Source organism: Rhinichthys klamathensis, unplaced genomic scaffold (assembly GCF_029890125.1).
Source record: "Rhinichthys klamathensis goyatoka isolate OS25496 unplaced genomic scaffold, OSU_Roscu_1.1 h1tg000685l_1, whole genome shotgun sequence".
Lineage (NCBI taxonomy): Eukaryota > Metazoa > Chordata > Actinopteri > Cypriniformes > Leuciscidae > Rhinichthys > Rhinichthys klamathensis.
The window spans coordinates 200001-215000 of NW_026607114.1; the positions used below are offsets into that span (position 1 = coordinate 200001).

Below are 15000 nucleotides of genomic sequence, written 5' to 3' on the forward strand. Positions count from 1 at the left end.
ACTGTAAAATCCCCATCACTAATAATAAACACACAAGACTGAGTGAAACCAGGAAAAGTCCTGTTTTTTATTCAATTCTCCCATAATTCCAGTGTTTGTTTGGCAGCTCTGTGTCAATGTCCCTCGGGCTTTGGAAATCTCTCACTGACTTACATTGATAGAATGTTCAATAAAAGCAGATTATGCGATATTTGCATATTGATGTGCGATTTGCATAGTGAATTGTCATCTTTGCATACACTCTACAAAATGCTGCGTGGTTTCAACCCAAATTTGGGTAAAATATGGACAAACCATAACCATATTTGTAATTTAAAAAAAAATGTAACCCAACGGCTGGGTTTGTCCATATTTGACCCAAATTTCGGTTGAAACAACCCAGCATTTTTTTTAGAGTGTATATTTAACATTTTTACTCGTATTTTCATGGTATTGTTTGTGTGTTTATTTAAAGTTTAAAGTGTTTCCATGTAGGTTTCAATTTTAAAACATATGGTGAAACTCGAAAAATTTGAATATGGTGCAAAAGTTCATTTATTTCAGTAATTCAACTTAAAAGGTGAAACTAATATATTATATAGACTCATTACATGCAAAGTGAGATATTTCAAGCCTTTATTTGTTATAATTTTGATGATTATGGCTTACAGATATGAAAACCCCAAATTCAAAATTAGAATATTGTGAAAATGTTTTCATATCTGTAAGCCATAATCATTAAATTCCTTACCGAACGAGTCTTGGTCAATCAAAAGCGAATCTCATGCATCTCTCCTCTGTAAAGCTCATGCGTTCATGTCTTTTCTCCTCCAGGAGAGCTGCGGGTTATACTTCACACACTTGGTCTCCATTCACAAATTCACCGATGACATCAACGCAGCTGTTACCATGGCAACCGGCTCCATCAAAGAGACAGCCTGTGTGTGTCATGTGACAGGAAGAAGACGTGCATTGAAAAAAAGCCTGTAAGTGCTGATGTCAGATCAGATGTTTCTGAAATCTGTGTAATCTGCCTTTCACTGTTCAAACAGGGTCTGATATTCTGTTTATTGTTTTGATATTCAATCACTATCATTAAAAAATTTCTGAAATTTAATAAAAAAACATATTATTCTGCTTGCCTGCACAATAAACCCTTCCCACAATAATTTAATATGGCTTTAACTTAACAATAAATTGCATTTTTTTTTATTAGCATCTGGTTTCATTATTAATACGGTGATTATGTAAATGGACTGAATCTGACTAAATCCGAATTAATAAATGACATTGATCAGTTGAATCTAACCATGTCTTGTCAAACAAATAAAACAAACTCAGCCAGATATTTATTATTTGATGATTTACCTCAAATACCATACTTTTACATATTCTTCAGTTATTGAAAATCTTGATTTAATTACTTTGGGGGGGGGGAGGAAACTAGGGCTGTCAAACAATTAAAATCAATTATTTACACAATGTGGATAAATTAAGTTAAAGTCATTATTGTGTTAAACTCTAAAAAGCATCAACAAAAAGTAGCTTAAGATTTGTTTTATTTTATTTGATTCAACATAGAATTTATTACACAGAAACATTTACTCATTTTTGGGTGAACTGTACTTTTAAAGGGTTTTTATTCATTTGGAAATATGTAAGGTTTTAAATGAAATGATACTCTAAATAAGAAACTAAAACTGCCAGTAGGTGGCGGTAAATGTCTGAATGAGTGAGTCATCTATTCATTTGATTCGTTCAAACGACTCATGATTCATTCAGTTCGCTCTCTCTATGAACGAGTCATTGAATCATTGCTTCACCGGATTGATTCGCTCAAACCGCGGATTCATTCAGAAATGAAATGTTCGGAGAAGCACAACAGTTCTGCTATTGCTTTATAGGTACAATATTGTGTCTAAAATATAACACAATATTAACTTCTTATTTATTGAACTGTTGTATAAAACCAGTATCACATTTGATGAACCCCATTGACTTCCATAGTAGGAAAAAAAATACTTTGGAAGTCTATGGGGTCCATCAACTGTTTAGTACCAACATTTTTCAAAATATCTTCATTTGTGTTCAGCAAAAGAAAGAAACATCTTAAGAGGGGGTAAATTATGATTATTTAAATTTTTGGGTGAACTGTCTCTTTAAGAAAAGTGTTGCGGTGAGTTTTAACGCCATCTAGTGGATTAGAGGAAAATAACAACAAATATGGCTGTTGTACCCTATCATTAATTTATTACGGGAAAACACCAAAGATATAGTGGAGAAAATAAGAGTAAATATTTTCAGAATATGCTTTGATTTCCTCCCTTGTGTTTTCCTCTGTATTTCCGTCGATCACCACTAGAGGTCCTCAGCTGCATTAATAACTCCACACAGCAGATGTAAAACACCAGCAACATTTATTTATTCTGTATATAAAAAAAGTGTGCATATGTCTAAACAAATTTACAGATTTTTTTTTTTTTTTACGTAGACTTAAAATGAATAAAAAAACACAGATCTATCAACAACATGGTATAACATGATGTTCTTCCTCAGTGTTTCTGTTTTGTTTTCCAGCACAAATATCTAATCAATGAAATATCTGACAATGAAGTCACTGATTTTGATACATTTTTCAGTCTTAATATCTTCAGTCATTTTGCTTCTCCAGTAAATGTATTTTGATTCAAGAATGTTTAGATATTTGTGCTGGAAAACACAAATTATTTAAAATTAAAATGTAAAATTAAAATAAACAAATAATAAAAAAATAAAAACAATTGAAATAAAAAATTCGTAAAATGTCAAATTAAAATGAACAATTAAAAAAGGAAAACATAAAAATAAAACACTGAAACTTAAATCATAAAATTAAAAATTAAAAATAATAATTTTAAAATCAAAAAATCAAAATTAACACACTGAAAACTTTACCATAAAAATGTTTAAAAAAGTAAAATAAAACACTTACTAAAAAATTAAATCATAAAAATTTAAAATTTAAATAAACAAATAATCAAAAATAAAAACAGCACAAATATCTAAACAATTAAATATCTGACAATGTAGTCACTGATGATTTTGATTAATTTTTCAGTCTTCAGTCATTTTGCTGCTTCAGTAAATGTGATCTGAATTGAACTGAATTATTTAGGATTCACATTTACTGGAGAAACAAAATGACTGAAGATATTATGTCTGAAAAAGGAACCAAAATGAAGTGAGTTTGTGCTTAAAACAAAAGGTCAGGGGAAATCAAAGGGAAAACAAGATTATTGTTCTGACTCCATTGTCAGATATTTGTTCTTGTTTTAAGCACAAACTCACTTCATTTTGATTCTTTTTCCAGTCTTAATATCTTCAGTCATTTTGCTTCTTCTCCAGTAAATGCATCTTAATGTAAGAATGTTTATATATTTGTGCTGGAAACCCTAGGAAGAAGCACATGTTTGTATGTACACGAGCTGTAAGTGTGAATCTGCTCCTAAAGCTCGTAGAAGTCGAGATGCGCTCCGGATGGGAAGTCGTTGTCCAGCAGGAGTTTGACGAGTTTGGACCCGGACTCCTCGCAGGTCAGAAGCTGGTGCTCTGAGAACATCGAGGAGAACGAGCGACGCAGGTTCAGGTCTCCTGAGAAACGACGAGCTTGAAGCTGCATGTCTGTGTCCAGAGGACCTGCGGGTCACAGTGAGTCCAGCACACCGTAAGTGAACATGCAAAACCTTTCCTAAAACATGCAAAACCTTTCTTAAAACATGCAAAGCCTTTCCTAAAACATGCACAACCTTTCCTAAAACATGCAAAACCTTTCCTAAAACATGCAAAACATTTCCTAAAGCATGCAAAACCTTTCCTAAAACATGCAAAACCTTTCCTAAAACATGCAAGACCTTTCCTAAACCGTGCAAAACCTTTCCTAAAACATGCAAAACCTTTCTTAAAACATGCAAAACCTTTCCGAAAACATGCAAAACCTTTCCTAAAACATGCAAAACCTTTCCTAAAACATGCAAGACCTTTCCTAAACCGTGCAAAACCTTTCCTAAAACATGCAAAACCTTTCCTAAAACATGCAAAACCTTTCCTAAAACATGCAAGACCTTTCCTAAACCGTGCAAAACCTTTCCTAAAACATGCAAAACCTTTCCTAAAACATGCAAAACCTTTCCTAAAACATGCAAAACCTTTCCGAAAACATGCAAAACCTTTCCGAAAACATGCAAGACCTTTCCTAAAACATGCAAAACCTTTCCTAAAACATGCAAAACCTTTCCTAAAACATGCAAAACCTTTCAGAAAACATGCAAGACCTTTCCTAAAACATGCAAAACCTTTCTTAAAACATGCAAAACCTTTCCTAAAACATGCAAAACCTTTCCGAAAACATGCAAAACCTTTCCTAAAACATGCAAAACCTTTCCTAAAACATGCAAAACCTTTCCTAAAACATGCAAAACCTTTCCTAAAACATGCAAAACCTTTCCTAAAACATGCAAAACCTTTCCGAAAACATGCAAAACCTTTCCGAAAACATGCAAGACCTTTCCTAAAACATGCAAAACCTTTCCTAAAACATGCAAAACCTTTCCTAAAACATGCAAAACCTTTCAGAAAACATGCAAGACCTTTCCTAAAACATGCAAAACCTTTCCGAAAACATGCAAAACCTTTCCTAAAACATGCAAAACCTTTCCGAAAACATGCAAGACCTTTCCTAAAACATGCAAAACCTTTCCGAAAACATGCAAGACCTTTCCTAAAACATGCAAAACCTTTCCGAAAACATGCAAAACATTTCCTAAAGCATGCAAAACCTTTCCTAAAACATGCAAAACCTTTCCTAAAACATGCAAAACCTTTCCTAAAACATGCAAGACCTTTCCTAAACCATGCAAAACCTTTCCGAAAACATGCAAGACCTTTCCTAAAACATGCAAAACCTTTCCGAAAACATGCAAGACCTTTCCTAAAGCATGCAAAACCTTTCTTAAAACATGCAAGGCCTTTCCTAAAACATGCAAGACCTTTCTTAAAACATGCAAGACCTTTCCTAAAACATGCAAGACCTTTCTTAAAACATGCAAGACCTTTCCTAAAACATGCAAAACCTTTCTTAAAACATGCAAGGCCTTTCCTAAAACATGCAAGACCTTTCTTAAAACATGCAAGACCTTTCCTAAAACATGCAAGACCTTTCCTAAAACATGCAAGACCTTTCCTAAACCGTGCAAAACCTTTCCTAAAACATGCAAAACCTTTCCTAAAACATGCAAAACCTTTCCTAAACATGCAAAACCTTTCCGAAAACATGCAAAACCTTTCCTAAAACATGCAAAACCTTTCCTAAAACATGCAAGACCTTTCCTAAACCGTGCAAAACCTTTCCTAAAACATGCAAAACCTTTCCTAAAACATGCAAAACCTTTCCTAAAACATGCAAGACCTTTCCTAAAACATGCAAAACCTTTCCTAAAACATGCAAAACCTTTCCTAAAACATGCAAGACCTTTCCTAAACCGTGCAAAACCTTTCCTAAAACATGCAAAACCTTTCCTAAAACATGCAAAACCTTTCCTAAAACATGCAAAACCTTTCCGAAAACATGCAAGACCTTTCCTAAAACATGCAAAACCTTTCCTAAAACATGCAAGACCTTTCCTAAAACATGCAAAACCTTTCCTAAAACATGCTAAACCTTTCCTAAAACATGCAAAACCTTTCAGAAAACATGCAAGACCTTTCCTAAAACATTCAAAACCTTTCCGAAAACATGCAAAACCTTTCCTAAAACATGCAAAACCTTTCCGAAAACATGCAAGACCTTTCCTCAAACATGCAAAACCTTTCCGAAAACATGCAAGACCTTTCCTAAAACATGCAAAACCTTTCCGAAAACATGCAAAACATTTCCTAAAGCATGCAAAACCTTTCCTAAAACATGCAAAACCTTTCCTAAAACATGCAAAACCTTTCCTAAAACATGCAAGACCTTTCCTAAACCATGCAAAACCTTTCCGAAAACATGCAAGACCTTTCCTAAAACATGCAAAACCTTTCTTAAAACATGCAAGGCCTTTCCTAAAACATGCAAGACCTTTCTTAAAACATGCAAGACCTTTCCTAAAACATGCAAGACCTTTCTTAAAACATGCGAAACCTTTCCTAAAACATGCAAGACCTTTCTTAAAACATGCAAGACCTTTCCTAAAACATGCAAGACCTTTCCTAAAACATGCAAAACCTTTCCTAAAACATGCAAAACCTTTCTTAAAACATGCAAGACCTTTCCTAAAACATGCAAGACCTTTCCTAAAACATGCAAAACCTTTCCTAAAACATGCAAAACCTTTCTTAAAACATGCAAGACCTTTCCTAAAACATGCAAAACCTTTCCTAAAACATGCAAAACCTTTCCTAAAACATGCAAAACCTTTCCTAAAACATGCAAGACCTTTCTTAAAACATGCAAGACCTTTCCTAAAACATGCAAGACCTTTCCTAAAACATGCAAAACCTTTCTTAAAACATGCAAGACCTTTCCTAAAACATGCAAGACCTTTCTTAAAACATGCAAGACCTTTCTTAAAACATGCAAAACATTTCTTAAAACATGCAAAACATTTCCTAAAACATGCAAGACCTTTCCTCAAACATCCAAAACCTTTCCTAAAACATGCAAGACCTTTCCTCAAAAATCCAAAACCTTTCCTTAAACATGCAAGACCTTTCCTAAAACATGCAAAACCTTTCCTAAAACATGCAAGACCTTTCCTAAAACATGCTAGACCTTTCCTAAAACATGCAATACCTTTCCTAAAACATGCAAGACCTTTCCTAAAACATGCTAGACCTTTCCTAAAACATGCAATACCTTTCTTAAAACATGCAAAACATTTCCTAAAACATGCAAGACCTTTCCTCAAACATCCAAAACCTTTCCTAAAACATGCAAGACCTTTCCTCAAACATCCAAAACCTTTCCTAAAACATGCAAGACCTTTCCTAAAACATGCAAAACCTTTCCTAAAACATGCAAGACCTTTCCTAAAACATGCAATACCTTTCCTAAAACATGCAAAACCTTTCCTAAAACATGCAAAACCTTTCCTAAAACATGCTAGACCTTTCCTAAAACATGCAATACCTTTCCTAAAACATGCAATACCTTTCCTAAAACATGCAAGACCTTTCTAAACAAAAACAAAATAAAACAAAAATAAAACCTAAGTGTTTCATTTTTATGTTTACATTTTTTATTGTTTTATTTATTGAATTTTTTAAAACCCTGCAACAAACAGAATCAATGTAACTATATGCACGTCTGCTTTAAGGTACAGGAGATCGATCATCAGAACGGGACACTCACCGGGGGCGTAACTCAGCACCCGTACATCTGGCTCCTCTTCGGCTAACACCCGGAACATCATGTCTCGGGCCGCTTTCCCGGTGCAGTACAGGACCCACGAGGGGAAGGGCTTCAGCGCACACAGAGAGCTGATGTTCACCACGGTTCTCCTCAGACCCAGACGACGAGGGAACGCCTGCAGGACGCCGGCCGTCAGACTGAGCGCGCCGCTAACGTTCAGCGACAGGTAACGGTTCACCTCCGCGGGGTCCGTGAACGACAGAGCGAAGCGAGACACGTCGCCCAGAGACGCTGAGAACAAGAGACACACGTTTCTTTACATTACAAGAGATTACATCGGCTCTCTCAAAGCGTTCTTCCAGTAACTTTAAAATTTAAAGTTATCAGGGCCCGTATGTATAAAGCCACTCAGAGTAAAATTTTTGTCTCAAGTCTGTCAAAATTCTAAGAATTACATAATTTTACTCTTATTCCTAAACTTAAGAATAAGTGTGATTCATAAAAGTTCCTAAGTGCTAAGATTTGGTCTTAGCTCCTAAATTATTTAAGAGAGCTGGAGAGGTCTCCTAACCTAGTTAGGAGTAACAAGATGGCAGCAGAGAGGTTAGGCCATGCACTTTTCAACGAAAATATGATGAATTGTAGTTAAATGAGTTGATCAAACAATAAAAAAAAAAGTTTAATCATCAAGGTATTCTTTTTGTAACTTACCTTTAAAAAGTTTCATAGCAATGAAATTAAAGTAATAATTATATTTTTGGCGACTGGAGAAATGCAGCAGTGCACCTGTGATGACTCGGGCCCTTCAGTCCACAGTTATAAGCTCTTGAATAGCACTATTGTGACACTGACCACACCAAATATACAGTGGTGGCCAAAAGTGATGTGCGGAGTTTAAAAAAAAATGACCCTACAAGTTTGCTTAAACCATCAAATTATGAGGAAAATATGGCAAAATGACGTGACAAATACATTTATTAACAGCCCAGCAAGCAAGTATTGTGTTATAAAGTTCTGTTGCGTATCCCGTCCGTAACTCGCATTTAAAGACGAAGGCAGGGGTGGAGCGACCCCCGGGAGGTATGAGGTATGGACAGATGAAGGACCCCCAGGATTGGATAGATGAGAAGGTAATAAGTGACGTGACAATTTAGTCTTCCTGGTAGAAATTAAGCTAAAGCTTTTATTTCCATTGTAAAAAATCATTAGTTATCTATTCAGTTCATTTATCTCTACAGCCACTCTGGTGAAAACAGTGATGTCATCGTCCAGCTCAGTTTAGTTCTCATATGGTATCAATGCAGACAGATCAATATTATTTTTAAATATTAAGTGACAAATAAGGGCAAACTACAGCTAGGTTTTAGAAAAACAAAAACAAAAAAGATAGAGGGAAAATTCTTAACTGGTGATATAAGACAGGCTTGGGAGAGATTAAATAGATTAATGGGTATAGGCCAAATAAAAAGGATGATAACTGTGTAAGTAAAAGTTTTATTAATGATTTAAATACTTTTAAGGTAGATTTGACACTGTGGAAGGCAAGACTGAATGTGATGAGATATGTAATAATCTCCCTGCAGAATCATCAATAGTTATCACTGAGGCCGATGTCATGGCAAGCCTTTGTAAACTAAGGCCTAATAAGACCACTGGCCCAGATGGTTTAAAAGCATGCCTTCTTAAAGAGTGTGCTCCTCAACTAAAAGGAGTTTTTGCAAGGTTGTTCCAATTACTTTTGGACACAGGTATAAAGTGCCAAAATTATGGAAGTACTCAATAATTAGGCCTGTGGCAAAAAAGCCAAGGGCGAGCATGCCAAATGACTTCCGGCCCATTGCAATAACTTCTATAATGTGTAAAACTATGGAAAGAGTTTTAGCTAATCATCTAACTTCGACTGTCGCCTCTAGGTTAGATTCACTTCAGTTTGCATATAAGAGTAACAGAGGTACATGATGCTGTACTGACACTGCCTAATACAGTTACAAAACATCTCATGCATCTCAAAGCATATGTCAGGGTTTTATTCGTGGATTTTTGCTCGGCTTTTAATTCAATGACGATTCATATTCTCTTAACAAGACTGGTTGATCTGGATGTTAATACAGGTTTAGTCCGCTGGATTAGAAATGTTCTTTCTTGTCGTACACAGAGGGTCTGTGTTCGAGGGACTGTGTCTGATATGCTAACTTTAAGTACAGGTTGCCCACAAGGCTGTGTCCTTTCCCCTGTGTTCTTCTCTCTTTTTACTAATAAGTTTACGATTAAAGAAGAACATTTTAGATTGTTCAAATACGCTGATGATATGGCCTTAGTGGGCCTATTGGACAAAACTAATTTGTTTATATGACGCTGCCTATCTGGCTCACATTAAGGACCTGGAGAATTTGTGTCATTTTAGCCAACTAGAAATTAACGTGGCAAAGACAAAAGAATTGGTTATCTGCCCAAAAGCGGATATGTCAATCCAGCCAATTTCACTTGTGGGTCAACAAGTTGAAATTGTGAAGAAGTTTAAATATCTAGGTTCAATTCTTGATTCACACATGAATTTTGCTGATAATTCAGACTACCTTTTTAAAAAGTGTTCGCAACATTTATTTCTTCTTAGACAACTTAGTGGCCTTGGAGTTAGTCAGCATATTTTATAACTTGTGTTCAAATCCATCGTAGAGAGCCTGGTATGATCATTTAAATTGCAGATCTAAGAACAAACTTGCCAGAATTGTGACAATTGCAAGCAGAATAGTTGGCAGACAACAGAGGCTACTAGTACATCTCTATGCTGAAAGGGCAAAGAAGGCAAGGGTATTCTTGCAGATAGTTCTCATCCTCTCTTCAGTCAATTTGAGCCCATGAAATCGGGAAGACGCTACAGAACCCCTCTAGCAAATAAAAATATGTTTAAGAGGTCTTTTATTCCAAATGCTGCTAAAATTCTCAACTCGGCAAGTAAATGATAATCCAAATGACTATAGTATGAAATGTGATTATGTATTTTTTTTTTGATAAATTGTGATCTGTCTGTTTTATGTCTTTGTCTTCTATTATGGTCTGTATATTTATTTGAATGGCTGGTGAGCCAAAGACAATTTTCCACCTTGGTGGACAATAAAGATATTACAATTAAAAAGCTCACAGGAGAAAAAAAATCATATATTGTCTGGAACATAATCATTTATTAATATTTGATTTTCCTCTCTTGTTTTTTCACCTGTTCATAATTTATTTGTATGACAGCTTGGCTAAAAATGATGTGAATTTGAAATGTTTCATTGTGTTATCACAAATAAACAATTGACTCCAGGCACAACTACACAATACGCTTACAAAATATTGAACACATTTTTAATACTATTTGAATAAAGGGTGAATCTGACAATTTTCCTTCAATACTAATTTGTGATAATTTTGCACAATGCAAAGCCATTTAAAAAAATACATTTAAAAATTAAAGTTTCAGTGTCTTAATTAAATTATTTTATTATAATTGCATTAAATAATTGGTGTCATGCTGCTGTGACCTCACCCTTGCAGGCTCTCTATTGGCTGATTCAGAGGGTGAGGGCGGCCATTTTGGGTTCACATCATTGTAGTCCTTAGTTTACAGCACTTAAGTCCCACTTCAGCCAGCACTTAAGAATCAGTCTTATACTTTACTGAAAGTTGCTTTTAGCTGCTTTATAAAAATCTCCTACTCTTAGAAAAGTCCTACTCTTTACTAAGTATTTTTTTACACTTAAGTCAAAGCTTAAGACTATTCTTAAGATCATTTCTTAGAAGTTTTATACATACGGGCCCAGATCTTTAATAATGTTCTCAAAACGTAAAAACATTATTTATACATCATTCATGGAAATGTTACTACTTGTTTCAGAGAATATTTAATAGTAACATAATGTTTGAAGAATGAAATGTTCCCTTAAAGTCCCCCTGTAGTCAATCATTTTATCCCTTAAAACTCATCTTTAATCACCAAAATGACATATTAAAGAAAAAAATTCTTCATGCCTTAAAATATCTTGAATGTAACTCGACACCCTCGCCTCATTTAGTATGCGTGGTTCTATGAATATGCAGATGAGCCCCGCCTCCACTCACTCACTCAGCTCAGAGATCCACTGGTTGACGATCACATGTTGATCTGATTGGTTACAAGGTCGTTTGTGACGTCAGAAACACCAGCGATTTCAAACCGTGTTTTTGAGACTGTCTTTGGTTCACTGCAGTTTTAAGCAGAAAATACTCAGCAATGCTGTCGACTTATGAACTTACACATGGTGTGTCTTAAAGCGTATTAAACACCACATAGACACATAAACAACATTAAACGCTGGATTTACACCACAGGGGGACTTTAATAAAGTTATTCCTTGTTAACTGAACATTACATTTTGTAACATTGAACATTTCGATTCTAACATTTAAAAATGTTAACATTTTGTGTCAACGTTTCGAGAACCGATAACGATCTATTAACTTTACTGGGAGAACGTTTGTTCATAATCTGGATTAAACCCTAAATCAAATACTAAAACATTAAAAGTTTGCTTAAAAACACCACATATAGGCCGTGAGACAGAGGGTTGATTGGTAACCTGACTCCGCCAGATGGATTTGCTCCGCATATCCATCTGGAAACCTTCCGTTGAAGTAGTTTTGGTAAGGGGCGAAAATACTGGTTAGCTGATTGGCCTATGTTGGTGATAGACGGGCCAAATCAACCAATCAGATCAACGAAGCATATGACGTACTAACAGAGCGTATCTTTTCCTCTGAGAAAAGCCTCCAGAGCAGTGTTTTGCTCTTCTTTCAGTGAAGAAATACTCTGTAATTCCGATAAAACTCGCTCGATAGCCACGCTGATGCTAGTTTCATCCGCTGAAGCCGACATGTTCTTTAGACTGAACTGACGCGCTTCTCGTTGCGTCACACCTCAACCCGCCTCAAAGCCAACGCTGATTGGACGTTCGTTTGGTGAACTGCTCCCAAATTTTCTTTAACGGAAAGTATCCAGACTGATCTGCGAGTGAAACCTTGAAAGCTCGCGAGATCAGGATGGTCTCACGAGGCTAGTTGATTGGTACCATTTTGAGGGATTAAACCACATGGTGATTTTTGTGTAGGTATATGACTCTGTATTTGAAAAATGTGTGATAGCATTAGATTCAAGGTAGTTTTTGGTTACAGAGGATGATTTTCAAACATATGTCAAGAAAAAGGATAAATGACTTTATCTTTAAATAAATTTTAAATTTTATAAAAACTTTATAAAATTTTATAAAAAATGTTATAATAAAAAAATTATAATTTTTTAAAATAATTTTACAATTATAAAAGGATAAATTTTTCTCACTGAACACCTTACCTTGAGGTAGGATGATATAAGTGTTGATTTCTAATGAAAGCTACAATGGATCGGATGCTATCACACATTTTCCAACACTAGAGATGTGTACCTTCATGAAAATCAAAAAGAAATTTAATCCCTCAAAATGGTACCGGTAGCCCAAATTTGCGGTCCCGTCTCATGGCCTAATACTCATAAACAACATTAAACGCTTGATTTTCACCACAAGAGGACTTTAACACTCACATAACCACATTTTATATTTACGTTTTAAGCAGAAAATACTCAGCAATGCTGTCGACTTATGAACTTACACATGGTGTGTCTTAAAGCGTATTAAAAACACCACATAGACACATAAACAACATTAAACGCTGGATTTACACCACAGGCGGACTTTAACGTTAACCAAATCAAATCAAACTGGAAAAATTAGAATATGGTGCAAAAGTTCATTTATTTCAGTAATTCAACTTAAAAGCTGAAACTAATATATTATATAGACTCATTACATGCAAAGTGAGATATTTCAAGCCTTTATTTGTTATAATTTTGATGATTATGGCTTACAGATATGAAAACCCCAAATCCAAAATTAGAATATTGTGAAAAGGTTTTCATATCTGTAAGCCATAATCATCACAATTATACCAAATAAAGGCTTGAAATATCTCACTTTGCATGTAATGAGTCTATATAATATATTAGTTTCAGCTTTTAAGTTGAATAAATGAACTTTTGCAGCATATTTGACCTGTGTAAGCCTCCAGCACACCTGCGTTGTTGATCAGAAGCACGTGGTCCGTGTCCGTCGAGTTCGTCTCTTTGACCGCCTGCACCGTCTTCTCCACTCCTCCCGCCTCCTCCAGATCCGCCTGAACGCATCGGACGTCCAGCTGGTTCCGTCCACTCAGACTCACGATGTCGTCCTTCAGCTCGTTCAGCTGGGCTTTGGTTCGGGCCACCAGAACCAGGACCGATCTGGGCTTCATCCGGCAGCTCAGCTGGAACGCCAGCGCCCGCCCGTAGCCTTTCGACGCGCCGGTGATGATGCACAGAGCTCTTCCCAGATCCCTGGGCTCCCGAGAGATCAAGTCTTCCATCGTCTGGGAGTCGAGTGATGGGGACGCTCAGCGGCGGAGCGCTTTATGTGGAGAGACTCCGAGAGGAACGGATCCATTTCACACACACAGCCGTGAAAGATCATTCATGAAAGTGTACAATGCAAAAAATGCTGTTCTTGTTTAGTATTTGTGTCTCGTTTCCAGTCCAAATATCAAAAAATGCTTAAATCATGATGCATTTACTAGATGAGAAAAAATTACATAAGATATTATGTCTTGTTTTCAGAATTAATCAGAATTAAGTGAGTTGATGCTTAAAAAAAGCAAAATTATGCCAGTGGAGTCAGAAAAATCATATTAACTCAAACAGAAACAGGATTATTTTTCTGACCACATTGGCAGATCATTTTACTTGTTTTAAGCAAAAACTCACTTTATTTTGATTAATTCCCCCAGAAAACAAGACTTAAAATTGTATGTCATTTTACTCATCTAAATGCATCTTGATTTGAGAAATGTTTGATATTTGGACTGGAAACAAGACACAAATACTAAGTAATAAATGCATTTTTTTTGCAGTGTAAAAGTTCTGCATGATAGAAAACCACACTGCAAAAAATGCTTTTCTTAGTATTTTTTGTCTTGTTTCCAGTCTAAATATCAAACATTTCTCAAATCAAGATGCATTTACTAAAGTTGTAAAATTACATAAGATATTAAGTCTTGTTTTCTGGGGAAATCAATCAAAATAAAGTGAGTTTTTGCTTAAAACAAGTAAAATTATCTGCCAATGTGGTAAGAAAAATAATCCTATTTCTGTTTGAATTAATATTATTTTTCTGACCCCATTGGCAGATAATTTTGCTTTTTTTAAGCATCAACTCACTTTATTCTGATTAATTCCCCCGGAAAACAGGACATAATATCTTATGTAATTTTATTCATCTAGTAAAAGCATCTTGATTTAAGAATTTTTTGATATTTGGACTGGAAACAAGACACAAATACTAAGTATGAAAAGCATTTTTTGCAGTGCAGCACAAATATATAAACATTCTTAAATCAAGATGCATTTACTGGAGAAGAAGCAAAATGACTGAAGATATTACGAATTGTTTCATTAAAAATGTATGAAAATGAAGTGAGTTTGTGCTTAAACAAAAGCAAATATCACTAACTAATAATAATAAATGCTTTACAAGCAGAAAAGCGTTTCTGTCTCGTTTTCCAGCACAAAA

The 15000-nt window shown here is 35.3% G+C and overlaps 1 protein-coding gene across 1 annotated transcript; it reads right to left on the reverse strand.

Moving 5' to 3' along the window:
- Positions 1-3270: 3270 nt before the first annotated feature.
- sprb (sepiapterin reductase b) lies at positions 3271-13801 on the reverse strand. The gene is made up of 3 exons (XM_056241951.1): positions 13474-13801; positions 7346-7636; positions 3271-3654 (listed from the first exon to the last, which is right to left on the reverse strand). The coding sequence occupies exons 1-3, from the start codon at positions 13799-13801 to the stop codon at positions 3464-3466; spliced, it is 810 nt and encodes a 269-aa protein (XP_056097926.1). The 3' UTR covers positions 3271-3463.
- Between the last annotated feature and the right edge of the window lie 1199 nt (positions 13802-15000).

Bases quoted from the DNA above. Each gene is read 5' to 3' on its own strand.
- sprb (XM_056241951.1), bottom strand. From the start codon at position 13,801: ATGGAAGACTTGATCTCTCGGGAGCCCAGGGATCTGGGAAGAGCTCTG. The intron at 7,637-13,473 runs GTGTGCTGGAGG...TCTTGTTCTCAG, and splicing joins GCTTCTGATCAACAACGCAG to CGTCTCTGGGCGACGTGTCT. The intron at 3,655-7,345 runs GTGAGTGTCCCG...TGTGACCCGCAG, and splicing joins GGTGCTGAGTTACGCCCCCG to GTCCTCTGGACACAGACATG.